Source organism: Amphiprion ocellaris, chromosome 12, assembly GCF_022539595.1.
Source record: "Amphiprion ocellaris isolate individual 3 ecotype Okinawa chromosome 12, ASM2253959v1, whole genome shotgun sequence".
Classification (NCBI taxonomy): domain Eukaryota; kingdom Metazoa; phylum Chordata; class Actinopteri; family Pomacentridae; genus Amphiprion; species Amphiprion ocellaris.
This window is the reverse complement of record NC_072777.1, coordinates 13663100-13690612: the sequence shown is the minus strand read 5'-3', so window position 1 is coordinate 13690612 and position 27513 is coordinate 13663100. Positions and strand designations below refer to the sequence as shown.

The following is a 27513-nucleotide window of genomic DNA, read 5'->3' as shown; positions in this document are numbered from 1 at the left end:
TTTTGTGTTTACTTCTATTTACAAGACACAGAGTTTGTTGACGTCTAGACTCCACGTGAGGAACAGGAGAGAAACACTGAAAAGGAAGATTTGGTTGCAAAAAGAGCCGCATGTCTTTATGCTGTATGGAATATTGTATGGAAATATTTCAGCTTCAGAATGAATGATGTTGACCAAAACCTGGTACCATGACAATCGCTGTGTCTTGCGATTGTTGCCACCACACGAGGCAGCGCAATTAATTTGTTTTGCTATTTAAATCGCACCACAAAGCTGTGTAAGACGATTGCAAAGCCAGATCTGAATGCTTTCCAAAGCAAAAAACTACTTTGGACGCCTTTTGCAGTGTTACACCACATGAGAAAGGTCCCAAATTGCTTTTTCAGCCTTTGTAAAATAAGTACTCACTTCTGAGGCTCATGTACTCCACTACAAAATCACCACAATCCTAGAATGATTAATTCCTTCCAAATAGTTACTTAAGTCATTTGGTGAAAATTTCTGTATTTTTGCATATTGCAATATATATCACAGAAATATCATGCAATCCTCATGCAAATGTATATCTGACAAAAGTCATGTAGTTGCTGCTATTCCAAAATAGGGCAATAAACAGAATTATGCTTGGTGCTCTGTTAGTAGTGAAAATGTTCATAATAAAGAATGCCTCAAATATTAAGTATCGATATTTTGAATGAAGCACAGACATCTCAGCATCCAGATGCAAACCAAAGAGGCTTGTTGTAGTTTATAAGCTGTAGCAACGGGAACTGATTATTATGAAGGAAATACACAACTAATTACAGGTAGTTTTCATTTTTTAGCATGTGCCATCAAGTCCAGCCTCAGACTACTTTGTGTTTACTCACAGAAAAGCATCACAAGACTAAGATACCAGCTAATGTAAAACTGCGATGGAATATATCCCAAACACAAATTTATGTGGTCTCTGCAGGTTCTAAAAAAGTTTTTTAAAAAAGGTTAAGCCTTAAGAAGTCTTAAAAATGCTGTGGTTTCTCATTGCAAAGTATTTAGTTAGAAGTTGTCCACAGACTTGCATTCCACAGATTTTATTTACACATTTTGTTTAGGTTGCGAAAGTTATCAGATAATTGATTGTTATTTTAATTTACAGGTTCTTTAAGCCTTAAATTAAACTTGGTCAATCTTGCAGAAACCCTGCTCTACTTTGGAGGCAGTTAATTTTCTGTGATGGCCCGCTGGAATCTGATCAATATATGCTAAACTGCCCCCTAAACAAGCATCTCTAAGCAATCCAGAATAACACATCAGCATGGTTTCTGTGCGAGGGTGTGGGTGTGTGCGTTTGAGGATCCAACTGGGTAATATGTCATGGTTTTCAGGGTTCCTGCTGGTCATGGTATTCCAGGAATGCAAATGGGGTTTGAGTGGAGAATTCCAGTCAAAGAAGGTCAGGTAACTTGATAGATTCTCAGTGGAAATTGAGGAATGTCAGGGATTCCTAAAAACGTAAAGAAATCTGTCATTTGTTGTTGCATGTAATGTGTGTATTTCTCAGCAAGTTTCAAAGATAAATTCAGTAGACAGTTTTCCGCCAAACTGCAGTGGGATTCTGACCGTTCCCTCCCTAATAAAGAAGGAAAAAAGCAAATTTAGGAAAGACATGGAATACACATTAGGGCCACAGCAGGAGTTCCTTTCTCCATGGACGGACATTTGTTGGGAAGCACCTGTGGTTCATAATCTCGTTCTCTCTTTGCTCTTTCCCTCTGTCAGTTACACATTCCTTCTCTGTGATTTGGCCTGTCTCTTATCTATCTTTTCTTTCTTTCCTCTTGTTCTAAAACAAGCAGTGTATTGTGTGTGCTCAGCAGAGCAGCCCGCACTCAAAGCTGTGTATATGTGTGTGAGTGTGTTTGTCCCAGCCAGCCTGTCAGACCACGTTAATCCCCTCAGAGGCCCTGCTCACCTCCTCCCCGCCTTGCCCCCCCTTTTTTTTTCCTCTACTGGCCTTCATTGGCTTGCATTGCCCTCTCAGCCACCTGATATGCTCTCCCACCTGTCAATCACAACCCACTCGAATCCACAAGGGCCAATCACATGGGAGGTAACCCCCATTGACCTCACAGGATCAGACAGCAATCAGGCAAGCACCGATGACTATGACTGTTTAGCACCGCTCACGACCAGCTCCCATGGTGCTTTGCAGCAGATCAATGTCTAAGTCATGGCCCACAAGGAGGGAAAACAAGCAGGAGCAGTCTGTGCAATCATTGAGAGTAACATGGAGTAAAAGCTATTGTTTGTCACATGTTGGTAGTGTACTTGGGGTTGGATGGCAGTAGCTGTGGAGCTGCAAAGTAGTGGAATTCAAAATGTATTTATCAAAAGCAGAATTTAATGAACCTTGTTTTTGTTTCTTTGTTTTTGCTGTGCTCTAAATACAGTGAGACAGTGTTGTGTTTGTGAAATCTTAAATACCATATTGGGCTTCTCTCCAGACATCTTGCAGCATGTGCAACAGTCCCACTGGAAGAATTCATCACTGAAGATACCCTGGGACAGATTGCTATACTGAAAGAAGATTTAGTGGTTGTGAATGCAGTGCAGCCCTAAGACGTGTTTGGTTTTGAGAGAGGCCATTGTAGTCATCAAAGACGAGCTACGCTTCTGCATAGCTCGCTGCCACACATTTATGTGTCTATGTACTTGCATTTAACTATCAGTAAAATGCTTTTTTTGTAAAGAAAGACTTTCTGGGAACAGTAGTAAGTAGAAAAATAGTCTTTATGAGTGTAATGGTCAAAACCAACATGGGTGGGATACTTCTGGATTAGTTAAACTTACATTTTAAAAAGCCCTCCACAATCTCTCTCACAAACACACACACATGCACACACACACACACACACAGCTATAACAAATAAAGAACACAGCACACAAGTGACATTCCACAACTCATAAAGCTGGGACCACAAAATATTTGGTGCAGTCTCTGTGTGCTGAATAGTTTGCTGGTTTGGCGTCATTGGTCTGTGAAAGCTTTCAGTCTAACAAACTTATGACAGCAGTTGTGTGGATGGACTCAAAGGGACATGACTGGACTTCACTTGTCATGATTTCCTTCTTTTTGTGTGAGCTCTTTCTGTGATGTCTTCAGAGGCTCAGTTTTAGTGATGGTGGTGTATTCTGTCAAGGCATTACAAAGGGAACAAATGTAAAGTTAAAGCTGTCATTTTTACCAAAGAATCACATCTATAGCTGCAATTTCTCTAAAATTACATTGCCCTTCACATCAGTTTAGTGTTTGCAGCTCTTTTTTTGCATTTAATTACCTGAAACTCTACTGTTTTGGTTCAGTGTTAGTGCTCTCAGCGGTTTTGGCTTTCAGCTGCAGCAACTGTTGTAACCTTTCTAACAGACAGATAGTTGGCGAATAGCTGGTGAACATAACTGAACAAGAAGGAGATGGAGGAAACCAAGACAAAGCTAAAAGGAGAGTATTAATCTTAAATTTGTCAGATGTCCAGAAACTCCAAATAAATGTTAGTGCTACACAGTGCTGCATGTGTATTTAGCCAGCTTTTGTTTGCAAACAGTCACCATGTCAACTTCACAAGGTATTGTTATGCCGCTGCATGGCATTGTCTTCACAGCCTGTTCCCACTGTGCCTAAGTGGCCAAAAAAAATAAAAAAATCAATGCCTAACTTACAGGCTGCAATTAATTACCATGGCATGTGTTCAAGGGAGCACTTAAGGTTTAGTTTACTATATGAAATGCACATTTAAATAAGTTGTTATCTATTATCATTTACTCAATCTGATTATAAATCTCAGGTTAAATGAAAGCACAACTCGTAATATTTGCAAGTTATCAAGGCAGTACAAATATCCAATGACTGCACAACTGACTGCAACTCATTCAGACTGAAAAGGGAGCAGTCTTCAGCTGACGTTCACATCTTTCAGAGAGAATCGAAACATTTGGCAGCAAAATAGGCAACAACATATGTCACAGACATCATCACTGCTCAGTCAGAGATGTGCAGCTAGCAAACACAAGCAACCTTCAGTTACATACCAACTCGATCAGAGAGGCCTGTGTGTTTGTCCACTCCTCTCATCTGCTGGTTGTTATTAGACCCCCCAATGGAGCTGCACCCTGTCCTCACCCTGTCTCAGTTCGACCCCACCTATCTGGAAGGCCTGGTGAAGAATTTGAACAGAAATGCAATAATACTTTGTGGGTGTCCTCAGTGTGCCGGGGACTTCCCCACGCTCTGCTCCACCCAATCATATTTGTTGATCTTAGCTGTCCACCCTGCTTCATAAGAGTAGCTTTGACAGACACTCACACACATTTACACTCACAAACACACAGCAGTGCAGCGGCATAGTGGTGATGTGTGACTTGGGTTGACATCGCTGACGCAAGCCCAGACTGACTGCGCGTGTGTGTACTGGTATTTGTGTGTACCTAGGAGTTCACAGTTTGGGTGGATATCTTTCCCAGGGAAAGGGAACAAATGTATTTCTCTGTAACTTCCTTTCTTCTGGATGTTATTATGTGTGGCTGGACAGTGTGTTTGTATGCATGTTTAGAAGGGGAGAGGCTGCAGTCCAAGCTACTGTTCCTGGTGAGTTGTTTGTCGAAGGAGGCCGCGCCTGATGCAGATGCACTCCATTATTCACTGGTGCAGTCAGTGGCTGGGTTCACTCCATGACACTGTTGATACCAGCCAATTTAGCCAACCAGAGGAAAGTATGTGAAACTTTTCAGTGAGGGACTGTTGGAATGTCCTGGTGCAGTTAATCCTGCACATGTGGAAATGAAGCTTAAACCAGGACTGCTGCTTCTTTGGACTGTGTTTTTGGTAAAGGCCAGATGATGTCATATGCTAATTTGGATACTTGTGGCATCAGTTGTACCAGTTTCAGCATATCTGCAACTGTCATCAGGACGTTTTGCTGTTTTAATGCCAGTTAGGATGAAATGGAAGGCTTCTACACTAGTAATTTTTAATGATAATTTTGTTTGATGACCAGCAAATTAAAATCAGATGTCCACACCTTGGGTCTGTTATAATATACACTGGGAAACATTACAAGTTTGTAAAGAGATCTACAATGTAGCTACATTTGTTGTACAACATTGTTTGAAGATGTCTGGGTCTAGTGATATGTAGGCAACAAATGATAAGTACACAGCTCCCACATTAATCATTTATTACACAAGAACATTTGCTAGTGACTCTTTGCAGATGCTCACTCTGATTATGTTAACTTGGAATAGTTGTATTTAAAATTATTTTTAGACAAAATGTTCAATTGAAGAATCAAAAAGTGTTTATGAGATTAGTTGATGCTGTAAATGGTTGTTGGTTGCAGCCCAAAATGATGCCCAGTGTTGCTTGGTACCCTGTTTGGTGACTTTATAGACAGTCATACTCTAAGAATGACCCTCAAATGGTTATTGACCCAAGTGGGACACACTGGCAGCCCTCTGCATTACCATTTCTGTTGACACATGGAACTGTAGTTGAGACTGCTATTGAAGTCCATGTCCACGTTTGATTTTTGTCAGCACTGTTATGAGATCCAGGAGGAGGAAAAGGAACTTACTTTGCCCCATTCCCAGAAATGCTATATTGATTGAAGTGTCTCAGTATTAAAGGGGGATTATTTAAAGTTATATGTATAGGACCAAAATCCAAGCATCCGTCTCCTGTTAGCAGTAAACTCCAAAAATAGTGCTGTTTTTTCCAAGTAAGTTTTTTTTTTTTTTTTTTTTTTTTTTTTGCTTGGTCTTATTTATGAAGACCATATATGTGTATTAATACACAGTAGCATATTTTGCCATCCTCTTTTGTTTGTTCACCGGACACCTGAGCAGTGGGCATGGCCTGTCTACCAGCGCCATTGCAACATGACACCTAGCCGAGGAGGTTACCATGGTAGTGTTCAGTAGCTTGTTGGTGTTGGATTCCATTGGCAGGCAGCTACTATTATTGGAATGTTTGTTTTTGGAGGCAGCACTTAGTAGAAGTGTATAATTGTCCAGTAGTTTCATAAATGTACTTTAATGCTGTCAGGCAAGATTCCCACCTTTAAAAGAAATGCCAGCCAACCTTCGCAATAATCTCTTTAAACAATCCTGTAGAAAAAAAGAAGTAAGGTCTGGGCTGGTGAGGAAACAGATTTTTATCACTTCTGCAGCTTGTTTTAACACCAGCCTAAAATTTCTACTCTACTAAAATTACTGGATTCATTCATCTTTTATTGATTTCATAGATAATGGACAAAAAAAATGTATCAACTATTAGAAATATGTGCATTTGCTGCTTTTCCGTGTCTTGTGTGAAAGGTAATTGACCGTGGATTTTGATGTCAATCTGTTTGGTTTCAGTCCTAATCTTGTTAACCTGACATTTCCTTCGTGATCTCAGAAACAGCAGACAGTATAATCACGTGTTCAGTTTACTCACTATTTCCAGTACTTTCAACTGTATTGCAGACTTCAGCAAATTAATGTTTTTTAAAAACTTTTAGGTTTGAATATCTGCAGAAATTGGAATGGATTTCACTTGTCATGATTTCTTTCTTTTAGGTTTGAGCACCCGCAGAAATTGGAATGTTTCAACATCTGCTGCTCACGTAAACAACAAACCACTGAAAGCTCTGGAAGTCCTGGAGTTCAGGTGTTTTATCAGTGACATCTGTATTTTATTTAGATTTACCAACTGTCTGATGTGAGTTTGCTCCCTCCTCAAGTTGGACTCCTCGCTGCGTACTTAATGAATCTCCGGAATTAGCACCCAGTATGCTGTCAAAGGTTCTCTGGAGTTTTATTAAATATAAACCACACGCAGGAAGGATGGAAAATTCCAGAGAAAATACCTGAAGTCCACGTGGAATAAAGACGCTGTCTTTTTTAAAAAAAAAACTAAAATCCACATTCACATGAGACTCATCAGTTGACCTCTGAGTTTGAGCAGATTGTTTGCAGATAGACATAGCAGATTCACACAGGATTAAGCACTGAGACGACCTTTGTGGTTATTAAAAATCTTAAGAGGACCCCAGATAATACTGGTCCCAGTATAATAGCGATTTTAAAGCTAAATTACACAGCAGTTAATTACTGTTGAGGCACTGAATATGGTAGTTAATCAAAAAAAGACTTATTAAAAGATCCTGAAGTTGTTATTGTAGTCAAGACAGAGCTCAGGCAGGGTCAGTCTGTGTCGTTTATTTCAATTGCAATGTCTTTGTGGGTTTATCAGGTGGTTTACTGTTTGACTCGGTCTGTGTGAACGGACTATTTGGTCTGTTGGTCACTCTGATAGTTTGTCACCACTTCCTCCCCCTGTTTTGCACTAAAGTCACTCCAAGGCTGAGCGAGAAGAGAGATGTGGGCGGAGCTGCATAATTCAATGTCTCATCCTGAGTGCGTGAGTGTGCGTGTGCATGTGTGCACGCTGCATTCTTAAGAGTGCTTCTCTATTCTCTGCACGTTGGGACCTTCAAAAATGCCTGGTAAGGTCACACTCATGCACTACGTTCGTGTGTGCACACATGTCTGTGTGTGTGTAACTCCAGAGCTCTGATCACAAGGTGCCATGTTTAACCAGCCCCCCTGGAAACCACTGCAGACTACTATTGATCTTTTTTGTAAGGACACACATACAGCTACACACAAACACGCCCAGAAGCATGTGTGACCTTTCTGGCTGTTTCTGAAGTCTCTGTTTTCTCTCCCCCTCGCTCTTCTTTCATAGTTACTGAGAATGAGAGCGAAAATATTAGTAAATGGAGCAGAAGTGAATGCTTCCTCTCATTCCAACTCTCGCTTTAAATGCTTCCACTACAGTTAGACTGATGAGTTTTTTACATCTCTTACAAATACCCATAGTGATATTTTTGGATTGCATCTGCCAATGATGACATTCACTATATTTAGGTTTGAGAAATTTATTTTCAAAAGATGTTAAAAAAAAACAAAACAAAACTGTGAAATCTCAAATAATGTTCTTTATTCATAAATGCAGAAAGACCATAGCCTTAATTTACTGTACACTCACATTAGTCACATGCCTTTGTTACCAATTTTCCCTTTGTATGATTATTTCTTATTATATTTTAGGAAAAACACAAGCCTTTTTTCGTTTTCTACCTTTTCAGTTTATTTATTGTTAATGCTGTTAGTTGCTATTGGAGTTTCCTTATGTTTAGTTAGTTAGTTAGTTAGGCCCACTGCTCCTCCTGGAGCATAGGCCGCCCACAGCAGTCCACCAGAGTGCTCTGTCCTGTCCTTATGTTTGCCTGCATATAATGTGCATTTCCCCAGCACTTTTTTTTAAAAGTATATATTGCTCTTAATTTCAGTTTTTACCTGAAGTAATGTTTTCATTTATTAGTGAATTCAAATATTTTCCCCCTTATTTTTTTTTTTTGGACTAATGTTCAACTGTAGGCAGTGTTGTCATATCCCTCATAATATTTGGATTCTTTCCCTTTTTTTTTTAAAAAAAAATTAAGGCTGACATCCAACCCACATCATCATACGAGACTTTTTTTGCATTATTAAATGTCTTGCTTCTACTTGCTGCACATCTTAACCTCTCAGATTTTGGCAACACAGACCTTAAACTAAACATATTTTTTTATGTATATCTGCACAGCAGATTAACAATAGTGGATTCATGCTGTGGCATTTATTTTTTCTTAACTTTGAGCTGCAGAACCAGTGATGTTCACTAGAGAACAATGGCTGCTCTGTAACGTTAGCAGCCTAGGCCCCTACTTATTAACAGTTTTTTGTGAGTGTTTTTGTCCAGCCAAGATAGATGAGTCCCCATCAGTAGTTCAAAATATGTCCAGAGTATGTTTGTTTAGAGCTGAAAGGATTAGTCAGAATTGTCAAAAAAATTTGAATAGTAATTACTTGTTTAACCGAGTCATTAAACAAAAACACCAAACAGAAACTGAGGATCTGCAGGACCCTGAGAAACTGTGATGAGCAAAAACCAATAATGATGATAATATTCAGTTTCGGTCCAACTTAGATTGATATATGGATCCAGAGAGTTGGAGAGTTTGTGTCTGTAACTAATTTCAAACTGCACTTGCGGTTCAAGTTATACTGGAGAATTTGTGTCTTGTGGATTAAATGCTGGTTTAGGGGATTTTGCAGCCATTTCGGGGAAACACTGTGCATCTTCAGTTTTATGGCTTTAAAATGGTCAGATTTGCAAGTGATTAATATGAAGGGGGAGTCTTAGGGAGTGAAATATATTAAACAACACTGTTAGTCAAGTTGACAACTTCATGGGGTATACGTCATGTCTCACTTCACCTGTGGGGTTTACTTTGTGTCTGTGCGCATATGAGTGAGTAAGGAAGGCTGGACACAAGCTCATCAGGCCTAAACAGCCTTGCGGTGGACAATTATCTCTCACACACACATGGACACGGTGATTTCCTTCTCGTGGCTGTGCTGTTATCTGCCAGCCTTGATCCTTGTGGGTTGCTTATGGAGGCGTTGAGGCAGTGAGCAGCTCTGATTTGTGACCAGGCATCACCGCTGGGTCCAGACGATTTATACCGTACCTTCCCACAATGCCTTACTCTGTCAGAATGACAGGGTGGCTGGATGGATGGGGGTGGAGGCTGAGCGGCTCGATACCGAAGCAGAAACTCACCTGAAACAAAGAGGTTTTTCTTTGCAGCTATGGAGGAAATGTGTGCATTTAGTCTTCTCATTCATTCAGGACAACAGGCCTCTGCTGCCTGCCTTTGTGTTTCCTGGTGATTCAGGTTGTTTTTACTCTGCAGGAAATTCTAAAAAATCACATTCATTACAAATTAGTGCTGTCATGGTGCTGGATTTTTTGATATTGATACATTACTAACTTCAGAACATAACTCCATAACAGGACTGGTTTGTAATAGTTCAGGATTTTACAGTTTGGTCAGAAAGTTTATGCATACTGGGCTGATTGCAGGACTCATTCCTATTGTGTATATCACACTGGCAGTTTAAAAGGTCAGTAATAACTCAAAAACAGCTCAAGGTTTTCTCCATCTGTTCACTTGACAATAGCTGATGAAATGGTGGCTGTCTGTGCACTAGATTTGTGAAACCATTTGAAAATACCATCTATAAAATGAGCCAGTTCATTATTACATTTTGAAGGGAAAAAAGCATTATTGATTAAAATCCTATTTTTACACAACATTGTCATACGGAAAAGAAAAATAATAAGAAGTAAAATAGTACCATCTTCCCTATTGATTCTACCAGGCTGACATTTGTTGTTTGATTTTTCCAAGTATGTGTGTCATACGAGTTGAAAAACTACTGCAAAATCATTCCTGTATTGCCACTGGTGAATTTACCATGGTTTATGTTACTGTTGAAAATGAATTGTTCGTATTACTATGTTGATAGGAATTTTTTTGGGGGGGGTGTTCTATTAGTGTTTCCCTGAAGTTTCCAAATAATCATGCCTCATCGTTGTCTCTATTAACTCTAACATGTCGTAGTACAACAACCCTCCCAGTTTCCAGGAGTGTTTGGAGACAACTGTAGATTGTTGGTTTTGTCTGCCCAAACACGTAAAACTATGAAACGGACTTTCAATCATAAGGAACCAAGAAGACATGTTCAAACTTCAGAAGTCAGAACTAGTAATGCTTTGAATGCCTGATTGACGTCTTATTGTAGTTTTTCCAAAACGTACTTCTTTCACCATTAAACAGGGCTGAAAAAGTTAGAAATCTCAGATTTTCAAATGTTCAGAGGTACAGAACTGCACTTTCTCTATGTTCATTAAAAGCTTTTCTTTAAATCCTCGAGTTTCTCTTAAGGCTGAGTCATAATTTTTTCCAAATGTAAAATGAAGAACAGGACGGAACGAGGGACTTTGGTTTCTGATGTTACATCTGCAACCGCAAGTATCAGTAAGATATCTGATATTGTGGATAATATGGTGTAAGACTCGCATCCTATGGCTATTTAAAGAAATAGGAAAGTCATTCTTTTGCTTCAGGGTTTCTTTGTCTTCGCCTTTCTTCCTCTCTGTCTGTCGGTGTCTCTTGGATGTCTTTGAAACGCCTCTGCTTGCATGACTTTTTCCTCCCCATGTCTGCGTTAAAACCTCCGTCCAACTGACCTTAGACATGGGCTTAGAGAGGAATCCCCCCATGTTACTGCAGGTGGGGCTGCAACAATATTGACTCAGGAACTCAGTTCATTTTATTAGGCTCACATTCGTGTGTGTGTGTGTGTGTGTGTGTGTGTGTGTGTGTGTGTGTGTGTGTGTGTGTGTGTGTGTGTGTGTGTGTGTGTGTGTGTGTGTGTGTGTGTGTGTGTGTGTGTGTGTGTGTGTGTGTGTGTGTGTGTGTGTGTGTGTGTGTGTGTGTGTGTGTGTGTGTGTGTGTGTGTGTGTGGAGGAGACTGAAATGACGCACAGCAGCTGGAATCTATTCTCATTTTCAAACAGCAGTCATCCAGAAAACTCCTCTCCTCCCTTCTCTTTAAATTTAGTGCTCCAACGCCAAAAAAAATCCAAATTTAAGGATTCAGCGTCTCCATGGAAACTCGGGGTTTAACCTTTGTCTGGTTTGCCAGTATTGGTATTTTAATTAAACACAGGACTGCAGTATCACTGCAAGATAAATCACAGACTTGGCAAGCCAAAAAATGGGTTATTTGTATTTTAAAATGGGAACTAGAGCTTTGGTTTTGATATCAAGCAAAGCCACAGCTTAACTTAAAGCTTGCCAAAGTGGGCAGATACTGTCCAGAACAACCAGTGTTTGGAGCTGCAGTACTTCATTTACACATACTGATGAATTGTATTTCCAGAAAAGAGAGAAGCTCTCCTAAAACCAGATTTAAGATGTCAGTAGACTTTGACCATATAATAGGAAATATTTTATTGCCTGTAATTGTTTTCGTATTTCATTTACATAACATCCACTTGAGCATTATCCCCATTAAATTGAGATCAAAGCTCAAAGCCAGCTGAAACCCTGCTTACTGTTGCAACAAATCTATAATAGTAGAGCTCAGCAGCTGATGCCCTGCTCTTATTGTCTAAACTAAGACGTTTGCATTGAATTTGAGGTGCACATCAGCCATTTATAGGGTTTTAAAATGAGGTGACCAGCAGCTGATTAAATTCGCTGTGGTGTCCTAGAGGTTAGGATACTATATTGCTGAAATGCTCCAGGTTGCATTTCAGCTGTTGTACATCTCTCTCAACAGGTTTCTAGTTGATCTGTATAGAGCCCCTCTCAGACATGTAGAGGGGCTTTCTGTTAGTTTCACACATCTGAATGTGTTGGCTTCATATCTGACTTTTGCATAAAATTTGAAATGGTAATTTTCAATTAGACCTAGTAGCATTTCCATATCAGTGTCAATAAATCTCAGCTGCATACTTCAGCTGTTTGTCTTTCCTTTGAGTTTACTGAATGAGTGCAGTGCCAGTCAGCAGCAAGATCCATATGAGCATCTCTAAAATGGGAGAGTTGCATGCATTTACACATGTAGCAACCTAACCCTAAGTCACAACATGTACTTTTTCACCTCAGACAGGTGAGCTGCTGCACAGAGTCACGGTTTATAAGTTACAGATAAATTGTTTTTTTCATAGCACATTTTAGAGCTGCAGCTATCGATTAATTGAGTAATCATCTGTCTGTGTCTCGTCATATGTTGTATATGCACGATACAAGCGTGGATGTCCGTACTGAAATCCGCAGCTGACATCCCACGTGGGATGTCATGCTGCATCGTGCATATATTATATATGCACGATGCAGCTCGGATGTCCGTCCGCGTTCCACTCGGACGGTTATTTCTGTTGCACAGCGCCCTCACTTCTGCTTTTGATGCTGTAACGTGTATGAGACAGAGACAGATGATTAATCGATAGCTGCAGTCCTAGCAGATTTATGTTTAGTCTTTTGTTATTATTGTATCATTATACATTGTGTCACCTGATTGGATGGTCCAATTTTGCAGTTATGTAAAATATCATGTATGTATTTTGGCTCTCTGTCACTGTCGTGGCGATGTCTGCAGCATGGAGGAACATTGCCGTTAAAAGTGACTTATTTCTGAATGACAGAATGCCATAGCTTTAACATTCCGAGGAAGCAGGAATATTACTTTTTGCATTTCTGATGTCAGCTGTTTAATAAAAGTAAAAAATACCACAAAACGTTAGAGCAGAAAGCTACATAAGACTCTATGGGGCAGCAACAACAGTGTTATTAAAACTGTAACCCAAAGAAAAAATATCCAGACATCTGTCTAACCACGTGTTCAGAAGTCATACATGATATCACAGCTGATGATCACTATTGTGGCATCACAGCTTTTCGAAATGGCAGATGGGGAAACAGTGATGAAAGGCCCAAACATTTAAACTAATGAGCTGTGAGATTTGTATTTTTACCAACAGCGTTTGATTGATATAGTCCTCTCTGACTGATATGCAGTAATTCATTGTAAACAATAGTTATTTGAGATCTAATTTAGATCTCAGTGTTTTCCTCCAGTTGACACTTACACTAAATTGTACCTCCATTAGGCTTATGTGTGTGTGTGTGTGTGTGTACAGATTGATTTATTACAGTATTGGAAGTCTGTTAACAGGGTTTTTAAGGCCACTGAGCTGTGAATGGTGTACACCTTATCTTAAATACAGTATCGCATCTTACCATTCCTCCAGACCCAGCTCAGACGTGTAGCTTTGCTCAGCCTCAGCAAAGAGATGTCACACTGGAGTCCAAAAGTAGTTTAGTGCTTGGATATGGAGCTCTGGTTACTTTCCTTAACACCTGATAACCCCCTACCCACCACTCACCCACTTTCTCACACACAGCCACACGTAGACACACACCCAAGCTGTGTATATGCAGGGTGGATTTAAGAAGGCTCCGGAAGGCATGCTGCTTTTACTTTGGAGAACAGTGAAAAGCAGATGTGGAGGAATGATAAAAGAGTGAGTGATACATGGTGGAGAGTGCAGAGTGTGAAAACTGTGGCAGATACTAACTTTATGTGAAGAAGTGCTCTGGTCACTCAGATGCTTTTCTTAAGAGCAGGGTTTCTCATGCGCTTTAAGCAAATATATTTTACCTAAATAAGCTTGTCAATTTGCAGCCTCTCAGTTTGTTTCCAGGCCTGTTTATGTTTGTTGATGCAAAAAATCCTGTGGTGCTTATTGTGCACTATTGTTAAACACCACTAGTGTTCTGCTACTTAGATTTTATTTCATTAACACAGTGGAAAGCTGCTCAGTGCAAATAGCACCTATGTGTGCATATAATATTTGAAAGCACAGGCTCATGTTCACATTTCTGTGTACTGTTACTGTGTTAAAGTCGAATGCTCAAGGTTTTAAGTTTGGTTAGCACTTTCAAGTGGTAACCAAGTCTGTTTATTTTTCTGTTCAAAAAACAAAGCAGACTGTAATTAAGACTGTAAAGGCCAAAATACACTGCCACCAAGCAGCGCGTGTCAATACAGCCGCCTATGTTATTTTCTATGTGCTGGCTCGCAGCACATTGACCAGTGGCACTGTCATATTTCTAGCTCCTTCAGCCCTGAAAAAAATGCATTTTTTCCCCACTTGCTCCCCTAACAGCTCTTCTTAGTTGTTCCCTTGGCATCAATCTCTACTCAACTCTTTCTGTTGATGTTTCTCATGTGTCCAGAACAATAGATGAGGAGATGCTAGTTGTTAACACTGAGAATAGGGGTCAACAGATTATGTTTTTTTTAGTCACAATGCCTATTCAGATTATTAGCAGTCAGTGAGACCAATATACACTATTTTAAACCTGTATACATTTGCACTGAAAGGAAAAATGTATTTAAATTTAGGCAGCACAAACTCCAGCACAAAACTTTCTTTAATTCACCGTTTTTTCTGCTTTACACATGTTTTAAAGATAGATTTCCTAGTTTACTGCACTTATGCTGCGCTGAGGTGTGTTTTTCAACTCCAAAAGTGTGTTGCAGTATGCACATTATCACGAGTGACTTATGTGTCGGTCTGTTTATAGTACTGTAGATGTTATGAAAATACTATGTCTAGGCAGTGTACTATGAAGTGAGATGAGTGGGTTGGCAAGGTATGTTGTCCCTAAATTCAAAGTTTTCAGCGTCAGGAAGGTGATTGTCTTTTAATCTGCTAGATCAAAGTGGTAATTCTCAGCTGAGAGAGTACTTAATGTCTGTTAATGTCACTGAGTGAAGCCACTCAGTTACAGTAGGTTAACATAGTGTATCACAATGTGTTGACTTTGATTTGGTCAAAAGCTAAAGTGATTTCCATGTGTCCTTCATTATAGAACAATGTCTGACCAAAATGCACTTCTTCAATATCATATTTAAATGTGTGAAGTTAAAAATTTCACAGCTGTAATATGCAGCTGTCACATTACAAACAAGCAGATGCAATGAGTCACTGAGTGGTAAAATTGATATATTAATTCACACAAATAACGATTAGCAACCTGTTCCTGCGACCGAAGTAGGCGACACATCATCGGTCCATTTTGTGAAGACATATCAAATACATGTCAAGTGCTCTCTTTCATGGAGGTGACCTCAAACAAATTGATAGCCTATGTCAGACTTTCTTTGGCGCGCACTCCTCTGGTTTCATTTTGTGTCTTTTTACATACTAACATTCCATTGTCTGTAAAAACCCTGAGAAAAAAAATTCCTTAAAGAGTAACTATTTTAGCTATTTCCCTCTTCTAAATGAGTTTCGTAGATATTTTCATCTCTGCTTTAGTACAGCGAAATGCAGAAAAATTCAGTCTAGTCCAACATTAATTTGCTAGTTTACAAGCAGGAAAGCTACAGTCTGCTTGAAGTTTAATGTACCGCTCCCACGTCCCTGAAAAACATGAGAGACAAGCTCCAGGTGGACACTGCCTTTTACAGCCAGCGTGACGTTAACTCACTTTCTCATACAAACACTGACGTGACCCGCGAACTCTTCTCTCAGAGACCTTTGACCTGGAGGTGTTAGTCAGAGGGTTTGATGGGTGGATTTGAACATCTGGGTGATCTCTGAAACAGTGTGCTTTCCCACCACTATCTTTCCTTAATCTCAGTCTCTCAGTCTTTTATAGACGGCCTGTTTGTATGTATTTACTTTAAGTTATTGTGAACAAATTTACGCTATTCCTTGGCTGAGTGATACAAAAGACACAATAAAACATGGAGACCTGTGAGAGTGAGAGATTGGTGAATGAGACCATTTAAGGGTACTTATCTACTAAAAGTGAATTGATATAGGATTCCCAATAGCGGTTACTTAAAATGTAGCATTCTTTTTCACTGCTACATTATATGCTGCCACATCTGTTTGTATTTAAATCCTTTTTGGTTAATATTTCAATGTTATCAAGACAATACAGACAATAGTCTTTTTTCATTGACAAATGAATGTGTGTCTGTAATATTAATTCACACACCACAATGAAAACAAAACAGAAAACCTGCTGTAGTTAGTGCTGAATTCTTGAGCAGCATACTGATTGATCTCTGAGTTTGAAAAATAAGACATTTGCATTTTTTCCACCCTAAATTTATATTTTGTTGTTGTGATCAAGTCCTGACTTTATACAGACAGCTTACACTTTGATAAAATGGACTCCTTTCATGCTCTGTAACAGACAAACTATGCAAGAGAGATGGAGACAGTTTGGTATCCACCTTGTGTCTTATAGCGTTCATGATATAGTTCCAATAACTACATAAAGAATGAAATAGCAGGACAGTTACTTTTTGGTCAGAATACTCTTGTTAGGTGCCAAATATCGGTCAAGGGAAAACTGGACTATCACTAATCACTATCGCTAATATCCACTGAGTGTCAGCCACCAGCGTCAACACACACGTCCTTCCCTCTCCATTAAGTTGCATCTAACTGATAACGCTATCTACAGCGTTGGCCTACTTTGTGTGTGTCATAAATAGTCCTATCCCACAATCTCAAGAGTTTTGTTGCAGGTATCACTCACTCTGTGTGTGTGTGTATGTGTGTGTGTGTGTGTGTGTGTGTATGTATGTATGTGTGTGTGTATGTTTGTGTGTGTGTATGTATGTATGTGTGTGTGTGTGTGTGTGTGTATGTGTATGTGTGTGTATGTATGTATGCTTGTGTGTGTATGTTTGTGTGTGTGTATGTATGTATGTGTGTGTGTGTGTGTGTATGTGTATGTGTGTGTGTATGTGTGTGTCCACAGTCCTACAGTGGCATGTATGGTCTAACATACAATAATTACGTTAGTTAATTTGCTAGACTTAGAGGTAGAGAGCAAATGTCTACCCAACCTATAAACACATTCCCACACTGACAGAAGTAGTCCTACATCAAAGACTTCCCTAAACCTCAGTTGATACCTCTCTGTCGTGGCTTGACTGGAAATCTGTGACTGTGTTTGTTTGGCAGACTGAGTGTAGCAGTCTTATCTGGGCTGCTATTTGGTGGCATACTGCTGCATTAGCATTTCCCGTCAACCCATGTGCTGTTTGCAAAATATAAAAGCTGTTAGGGATTATTAGAATGAAAGCTGCTAGAGGATAAAATGAACAGTTTGTTCTTATTCTGCTGTTATACATGTTGAAATTTTGAGCATTAGCTGACAAAACTTGAGCTGAATTCCAAGTTATGTTCAGCTAAAAACTGTTTCAGACCCCTGGGTCCATATATTGCTCCATACAAGTCTCTTGTGTAGTTCAAATGGTGTCAAAAATTTTATGTTTCCATTCGTAAAATAAATCTAATGTCCGTTTTTAAGCTCTTCTCCCATTCAGCAAATCTTAAAGATCTTAATGGAGCCACAGTGTCAGCAAAAGTGGTTTGTTCTTCATATTGCTCCAGTCACACTTATCACAATTGCTTGTTTGTCTTTGTAATGTTCATGCATAAATTCTGTGTTGTGAAAGTGCAACTTTTTAAAAAGTACTTTTCATAATTTTCCATTTAGCTTTGCCAAATAACATTATCATAATGGCCGAAACATGGTGGCAATGAATAGATTTGATTTATTCAGTGTTGCCATAATGTAGTTAAAAAAAAAAAATCATACATGGTTTTTTCAGTGCAGAGAGTGTTAAAAAAAGACTGTATTAATAAATATGAGCTTGCAAGTCTAAGCCCCATCTTTAGGAGAGCTTTGACAAAATTAAGTTTTCACAATACAGGCGCACCTGTTATATGTTTTAATGGATGTCTAATTGATGTCTTAAATTTCCAAAATGTGTTTATTAGAGTGCTCCATAAAGGACAGAGGAATGGTAGCAGTTATTCAAGCATTTATTTTTGCTTTTAAACCATCATCAGGTGCAAGCGGTGCACTTAGTACATATTAGATGCACAACTGTTGAAGAAGTTGCTGCTTTTTTGGAGTAACTGTGCTCTTACATTTGTTGATTATCAGTGGATCTACTGGTTACATATTTTTATTAATAAATAATACTTAGGTGTGAATGTGTATATTTTCTCTCACCTGCCACTGTATTGTTGACAAAATAAACTTGTTAAATTTTGCATCAGTTGCACCATGGTTACTGTGTACATGTTGATGGAAAATGTAATCTTTAGGTGTAGTGTTCAAGCTTATGCTACAATTTGTATGGACTTAGGGGTGCGTAGACAGGAATTTCATAATTTTGTCTTGACAATCTCATCCCACAGTTTCTGTAACTTTGATTTGCTGTTATAGTTGTACAGTAGCTTGATGCATGGGCTTGAGGGGTTTAGATGTGGCCTGAGGGTATGGCATGGATGTGTGGTGATTTATCATTAGATCTGAGTTGGGTTTCTACCACAGTAAATTTTCCCAGTGACTAGTAACTGCAGGACCTCTGTCATTGCCACCACAGGGACCAGGTTGAGTTCCAGGAAAATTATTTTACCTACCAAAACATACTTTCTGAAAGTTCAGGAGCTTTGTCGGTGGGCCTTGCAGCAGTGAACATTTCTGGTTGGTTCAGTACTTCAGGCATTTTTCCAGGCCAGACTGTCTCCTACATCTGTAGATCAGTCCCTGCAATAACTTGCAAAATCTGTTCGCTAACAGTCTAAAATCTCTGGTGTTTTGAATCTGTGTTACTTCCACTGTTCATCTCTGTTCTGGCGTTTGCTCAATGATCCCATTTGCAAAGCACATTTTGAATCTATTCCATGTTTACTGTTGTTCCAGTGTCACCTGTGTCACACCTTATATGGTTTTGAAAATAAGTACTAGACCACTGTGGCTGCAGTTTATGCCTATTCCTTTGTTGTAACGATCAGCTGTTTTGCGGATTTCGACCTGGTTAACAATAGCTCTCTCGCTGTATACCACTTTATGTACCAAGGTTGCTGTTTCAGGCATCGCTGCGTGATAACTTAGTCTGGATTATCTGTTGACTTGACGACATATACAGCTTATGCACGAAATCATGGCGACCATGCTATCAAGTGTGAATTTAGAAACGTTTACAGTTTCAATATATCAGATTTTTAAACATAATTTATTATCTGTTTTGAATCCTTGAAAGACTTATAGTCATCTTTTGGAAGTTAATGTAATTATTTAATCACTATGACTTGCTAAAGCTTAAGACTTGTGTAAACTTTGTGAAAGAAAACACTAGGTGGTCTGTTAAATATTTCCAACGCTGTGTGGCATCCTTGTTGTTGTATATCCCTCTCCATTTCTGTAAGCCAAAAGGATTGTGGTCTAGAAATACAGAAAAGCTGGAATACTTTATTTTCTGAAGGGATAGAGGGGTAGGACTAGACCAAGCTATGGAGGTCTGAAGTTTCAAGAATTGACCACAGTCTAGAAAAGTGCAAATGTAGGACTACACTATTATACATATACATGGGGGGAACTGGCCGATGGTTTGGATCCATGGCTTTGTTGAACCATGCCATATCCTAGAGGAATGGGGAAGCTTTGCTATTGCACTGGACTTGAACTACACGTGGTTGTACTTAGCCATTCCCATTGACCGAAAGGTGACTGTAGTTCTGCTGACCAGTGTGTTAATTATCCGCTGCTCACGCTAAGCTGGGCTTTGTTTGAACCCAAGTGGACTAGAGTCTCCACGGTAACAGTTACCAACAGTTATGCAAGCTTGACAACGGCAACCCTTGATGACCCACATTCCAGCAGTAAATCACAACACTCACACACACACACTCATACTCACACGCTCTCACACACACACACACACACACACACACACACACACACACACACACACACACACACACACACACACACACACACAGACACACAGACACACATTCCCAACTCCACCCTTGCCTATCGAAACTATGCTCAGTGTTTCCACTCTGCTTGACTGTGTCTTTACCAGACAGGGGAGGGGGAAGTAAATGGTGGGAGAGAGACAGAGTTTTTCATAAATACAAAAAAAAGAAAACATTGCTATCAGTCTCCAACTTTTCCTTTTTTTCTTGCTTTTGTCATGTCTCCTTATCATCTTCTCCTAACTGTGTGAATGTATATACAAGGGAGTCCACAAACAGACTTTACTAGTGTAGAAATAATGTAGTTACATCTAAGGCCTTGTCCACACGTAGCCGGGTTTTTGTAAAACCGAATATCCTGCCCCCTCCGTCTAGAAAAAAACTTACGTACACACCACCTCGTTTTCAGAAAAAAACTTCATCCACACCTAACCGCATAAGTGCGTTTTTCAGCACATTCATAAGCATGCCGGACCTTTAGGTGGCAGTAGTTCCCCAAATCCTAGCAAGGTGGTGGAGAATAACCGTCCTTAACGTCGTCCTTCGCCTGTGTTGTTGAATGTGGAGCAGTATCTGGGCTTGTAAAAACAAGCAAGTAAAACGCGCCTGTACAAGAAACAGCGCCCAAAACCTTGTGAGAGCATCCATACTGTTACCGAATGTAAACACAGGTCGCATATGTGACGTAAGAACATATTTTGTCGCAGGCGGTGACGTTTCGAAACGCAAAACCCCGGTTACTGATGTCCACATGCAGACACATAAAACGGAGAATTTGCAAATCTTCACTTTGGTCGGAGTTTTTAAAAAGAATCGTTTTTGATGACGTAAATCTGCATTTTCGTGTGGATGATAGGCCGAATCGTAGAAAAATAACTTCGTTTTGTGAGATACCCGGCTACGTGTGGACAAGGGCTAAGTCTTTGCTTCAGATCCTCCTCTTCACACTCCCCAGCCTCCGCTTGACGTTGCACACAAATGCTTGATCTGTCACCTTAGAAAGTTGTTTGGCTTGTTGGCTTTCCCTTTCAGCTGCTGGCATGGTCTCGCTAAAATTCAAATTCAGAATAGTTTTGTTGGCATCCTGACAGAGGAGATATGTATGTCCTAGGAGAGCCAAAGCCTGGGTTCTCCTGCATCTCTTTTTGAAGACATCAACACCTGACATCATACGAATTAACACATTTTTATGAAATAAGCCTCAGAGGCCTTCAAGGGCAGTTACTCCCTCGGTGCCTGCTTTAAAATATTATGAACACCATCAATACAGTAACCCTGCAATACATGCTATTTCAAAACATGCACAACAGCTTTTGTTAAGGTCATTTCAGGAAACTCAGTTGAACTGCATGGTTAGGTTTTTGAGCTGTAGTCTGTAGTGTTGCATGGCCTCATATTGCCTTTGCATCCTGTCTGACTTTACTGGGGTGGTTCAGGACCATTTCTTTCCTACTTTAAATTGGTTCCTGTCCCTGAGACCAAGATAAGGTCCTACTTTTTATATTAGAGAAATAGCACATACTGTGTAGCATTGGCAAGCTCCCTGGTAGAGCTAAGACCTTCTAAGACAGGGGTGGGCAAACTTTTTGGCTCAGGGGCCACATTGAGTTTTGAAATTCGACAGATGGGCCAGGCCAGCGTCAGATGGATGGAAATTGTGCAAACTAATATGAATTACATGTTAAAGACATCACTGACAAAGTAAACAATACTCACATTCAGTTTCAGTGGGGACAGTGTTGTTGGCGTCCCCCTCTTCTTTCAAAAGCTCCCCTTCGGAGAAAGGCTAGCTAGCCTCTGCTATTTTGAATGCTAGCAAATAACTTGCCTTCGTGCTTGACTCTTGAATCGTAGTTTGTGGAAAAAGTATTTTGCTGAGTCTGTAAATTGGCTGCCAACCTCTGAGCCGTAGCTGTCCGTTCTTGTGCTGACTGGTTGCTAGCGTAGTTAGCATGCTTCGTGGAAAAGTGTCGGCTGATATTGTATTCTTTAAAAACCGCAACGGTGTCATTGCAAATAAGACATACAGCCTTTGAACGGACTTTCGCGAAAAAAATAGTAGTCCACTCCTTCTGAAACACTCGACACTCACTATCGACTTTTCTTTGATCCACTCCTTGTTACTGCAGCTCAATGCAGGTGCAAAGTAGAAGAAGAAGAGAGAATAAACCAACAAAGGTCACTCGTGTCTGGAGTGCGCCATCTAGTGGCGTCAACAGAAACGCCGGGTTCTGCAGGAGAAGGCCAAATGAATGTGGTCTTTACTGTAATTTCGTCAATTCTAATATTGACCAAATTATTTCGCGGGCCAGTTTGAAAAGCCCAAAGGGCCGTATGTGGCCCGGGGGCCGTAGTTTGCCCATGCCTGTTCTAAGATCTTTAAATGGCAGTTATGATTAAATATTTGGCTAGTTTCCCTGCTGAGCCTTAACATATGTATATGCACACATTGGGCTGCAGGCTACAGTTGCTGCATCAGCAGAGTTTTACATACATATATCAGGCCTGGGTGTTTTAACTGTCTTGTTCTATAGTAGACTGTGCAGAAGGAAATGTCAACATGTAGGTAATGAATTTGTACACATACAGTGAAAATAGCCATGGGTGTCTAGATAGCACTGGCTGTGTTGAGCCTATATGTTGTGTGAGAGTGTGTATATATGTAAAAGAGAGATTTCCTAAGATCTGCACTATTAGCTGAGATAAACAAAATGAGAAAGTTAAAGCATGATAAAACAATAATTTGATTTACAGGTTTGTAACTAAGGAGGTTTCCTGGAAGTAACTGTCATTTGCTTCTGATTATTGAGAAAATATGTGCTGCATTTTAACCCAAGTAAATTAGAAGTGTTCAAATTTTAACTGCATTAAGTGAAACTGCTAAAGAAGTGTCATCACTAAAGTAATTTGTAGTACAACCAACTTGGTGCATGTTGGTTGACATTCCAGGTCAGTGAGTGACAGATCAACCGTCCTGTTGTCACACAACCTGCTGACACACTGCACTTGCTGGCTTTAGTTTTTTTGCTCCTGTCAGAGTCAAGGCTGCTGGACAGTGACCTCACTGTACAGTACTGTTTGAATAATGAACAAGTCAGAGCTATGTTCTGTGTTTTCCGGGTTTAAGATTTTATGTTTAAAAGAAAGTGACTCGGGTACATTTCAGTCAGTCTTCCTCAATGTCAGCGTCTCTGTATCTACAGTAATTTGGTTGTAGGTTGCAGCTCAGCATAGCTCTATTGAAGTTAGACTGTATTTCTGCAACTTAGTTTGTATAAACAAATGCTAAACTTGTTGTCTCCATGTTTTTCTTTCAAAGGACTTGGAGTTCCATGGCGTGATGCGGTTCTACTTCCAGGACCGGGTCGCCGGTAACTTTGCCACCAAGTGCATCAGAGTCTCCAGCACAGCGACAACGCAGGATGTCATTGAGACATTAGCTGAGAAGTTCAGACCAGACATGAGGATGCTCTCCTCGCCAAAATACTCCCTTTATGAGGTCCATGTCAGTGGCGGTGAGTCCCATAGATTTCTGATGAGAAGAAGAGAGAGCCTAAAAGAGGAGAACTGACTTACATAACCAAGCCAAAATAATCTTACAGTTTAATTCACAATTTGTCATAGTTAGCTCTCAGATGAACTGGTGTCTGTGTGTCTGTGTGTGTCTGTGTGTGTGTGTGTGTGTGTGTGTGTGTGTGTGTGTGTGTGTGTGTGTGTGTGTGTGTGTGTGTGTGTGTGTGTGTGTGTGTGTGTGTGTGTGTGTGTGTGTGTGTGTGTGTGTTAGAAGAGCGTCAGCTGGACTTGGACGAGAAGCCTCTTGTTGTTCAGCTGAACTGGAACAAAGACGACAGAGAAGGACGCTTCGTCCTAAAGAACGAAAATGACATTCTGCCCAAGGTCAGCTGCTATATCTGTTGATGTGTTAATCAGTATGATTACTAGTGAACTGAATCATTCATCCATTGCCTACTAAGAAAACCATCTCCATCAAGCAGTTATACCTTCTGGCAACGTACTTTGCATGCTTGTGTTGCATATTTATGAGTACTTGTTTCAGATTGTGTTCTCAGATACTCCGAGCAAGACTTAATTTTTAGAGTAAACCTTTTAGTAATACAGCCAAGAAGAAAAGAAAATACTTTATATGTACCGACATGAAGCCAACTTTGCAGAATTGTGCAGTATGTTCATTATAGTTAGAGGTGTAGCTATAGCTACAGTTATATTTCTATTTAAAGGTTTTTTGGGTTTACCCATAAACTTCATTTTTTCATAGTACTTGATTTGATCTGTTGTATCATTCAAAAATAATTAAAGAAGAATTTCTTTTGATCAATTTATTCCTCATTCACTTTAATTTGTTCATCATTTATTCTTTCAGAAAGAACATAGCATTACATACTGTAGTAAGATTCTCCACATAGTCTTTCAAAGCACCTCATTCACTCCCCTTTTTTCCTCCCAGAAGAGTCAGAGTAATGGACCAGAGAAAGAGAAAGATGGAGTGATACAGAACTTCAAGAGGACTTTGTCCAAGAAGGAGAAGAAGAAGGAAAAGAAGAGGGAGAAGGAATTTGCTCGGATCCCTGATGGAGACGAGCAGGCGCTCAGCCGGGAAGACGGGTAACACACACACTTACAGTCATCCATCTTACAGGTCTGCCCTTACATCCTCTCAGTCCTTGGAGAAGATTTTGTTGTTTTTGAATGCCAAGAAAAGCACAGAACACTCCAGAAGAGGAAAGGATAATGATTTACACTCTGACCTCTCTGTTCCTCAATCTGTCTTGTTTTTTTTTTTCACACATACTGTCTTCTCCATTGTGATTTATCTCTCTCATTTTGTGGGAATTTTAGGGAAAACAGTCGCCTGGCAGCAGAAGTTTACAAGGACATGCCTGAGACCAGTTTTACCAGGACAATCTCAAACCCAGAGGTGGTGATGAAGAGGAGACGCCAGCAGAAATTGGAGAAACGCATGCAAGAGTTCATGAGCAGTGATGGGAGGCCAGACTCGGGTACCTCAAATGATCCTCTTTTTTAAAAACAGAAAACTGCATGTAAATCCTTTATTTCACTGTGTATTCAGACCCTATTCTACCAAGCCCACTTTGAGCTCTGATCACCAGTTGTGCATATTTCATAGCCTCATAGGTCTCATAATTTAGTGGTTGTCAGAGCAAAAACTAAGCCAGTAACTTCACCATAAACCTCTGAGACTGAAGTTATTAGTGTTTCACCATGGATGAGCGTAAGAATATGAAGAAACTACTGAGGTATTAAAAGTTCCCATGAGCTTAATGAGTTTCATTATTATGAAATAGAAGAAGTTCTAACCCACCAAGACTTTTCGTACAGCTGTCAAGTACAGAGTCTGAACAAAGAGCTTATTACCAAGCTATATTTATGAAAAATAGTGACAGACAGAGATTGACACAGCTGTACAAGTTGTTGTAAATTGACTTACAGATAATTCACAAATTGAAACATTTCTGTGGTTGGTCAGGGAAAAAAACTTTTGTTCCTAGCAGCTGATATTGCAATGCTTGCAAAGCAACCCCCATTCCCAACAAGGAATTTCACATTAACCCAATGTGTGGCTAGATGGAGGTAAACAAAATACCAATGTGATAAATCTGTCCAATAACAGTGGTGGTGTTAAGATAATCATGCTATGAGGATGCTTCATACCATCTATCTATCTATCTATCTATCTATCTATCTATCTATCTATCTATCTATCTATCTATCTATCTATCTCTCTATCTATCTCTCTATCTCTCTATCTATCTATCTATCTGCACACATAAATATATGTGTGTGTATATATATGTGTGTGTGTATATGTATATATGGGCATTAAGCAAAGATTCACCTTTTTAGAACAAAAGCCCAAGTCAAACAGCCTAAGACAGAACTGGTTTGGCTTCTGAACAAGTCTGAATGGCCTTGTATGGCTTAAAGAAATCCTGACGTATGCATGAACGCCAGAGATAATCTGCAGAGTGACCTGAACATCACAGTTCACTGCTGCTTCTTATCCAGTGTGGCAGGGCTTGAGAGGACTGACCGGCAACAGACGGCTGAGTTAAATTCTCTAAATCCAGTTGTGGACAGCTGGTTGAGGTGTTCTGCAGCTGTTATGAACAGCAGCAGTGCTTATACAACATGCTGAGTAATGGGTGTGAATTAATGTGAAACAATATTTACATTTTGTCTTTAGTGCCACTGATCTTTCTACATCATGTTAACATCAGCTGCTTCCTAGAAGTGCCATATGTTGTTGGAACATCTCACGCTGACATGTTTACGCACACAAAAAGACTTGCGTTCGCATTGAATGAATGAAACAAACATGCTGACTGGTTCAGCGTGTGACTCAGGCATTACCTAATCACTCTGCCAGACAGACAGATGGACCAGTGAACCAACTCTAAAAACAGCTCTAACCACTGTCCGCATATGGTAGACACACACACACACACACACACACACACACACACACACACACACACACACACACACACACACACACACACACACACACACACACACACACACACACACACACACACGATGGGACAGGATGGCTTGTGGTTAGACAATGACGTTCTCCCAGTAGAAAGTGCTATTTTGAAAAGCTCATTTTATGTAATGCTTCTAAAAATCCTGTTTGTTTTGCTGAAGACTCCCTTGTGGGATTTTCTAAGGTGATAATTTCAACTGAATTGAATTGAACTTGACACATCACGGACACACTACGTGTTCCTCCAGATGATGTCTTGTATTGCATTGCAGGTTATTCCATGGCAAATACCAAAACACAACAGAATTTTTTGTCTGTATGTATGTATATCAAGAACATGATTGAAAACTACATCTGCCAGTCTAACATCTAGATTTATTTTATTGGGCATTGACTATGCTAGTACTGAGCATAATTTTAGATTGATGAATGCAGCTGCACTGTGACAATAAAAAGTCTGCTTTTTGGTATAGTAAGAAACTGTCTTGAGCTACATTGGTGGTAGTAAAGGTAGGTCAATATTAGTCTCACTTTGCCTCATGCTAACTTCATTACATTTTTGGATTACATAATCCAAACTATATTGACTGCCATTTAGTTTGAATTATGTTTTGTATCCTGGAGTCCAAAGTTTCATAGGTTTTCATGCTCAAACTGTCTCTGGATCACCTAATATGCACATGAGCACTGAAAACATTGT

General features: G+C 39.8%; 1 protein-coding gene across 1 annotated transcript in view; it reads left to right on the top strand.

Annotated features, from left to right (window-relative positions):
• Positions 1–27513, top strand: part of afdna (afadin, adherens junction formation factor a) — a 114030-nt gene that overhangs the window by 9955 nt on the left and 76562 nt on the right. The window contains exons 2-5 of the mRNA XM_055016179.1: positions 23607–23802; positions 24072–24184; positions 24753–24910; positions 25145–25305. Of these exons, the coding sequence (XP_054872154.1) occupies positions 23607–23802; positions 24072–24184; positions 24753–24910; positions 25145–25305 (628 nt within the window). The remainder of the gene's footprint in view (positions 1–23606; positions 23803–24071; positions 24185–24752; positions 24911–25144; positions 25306–27513) is intronic.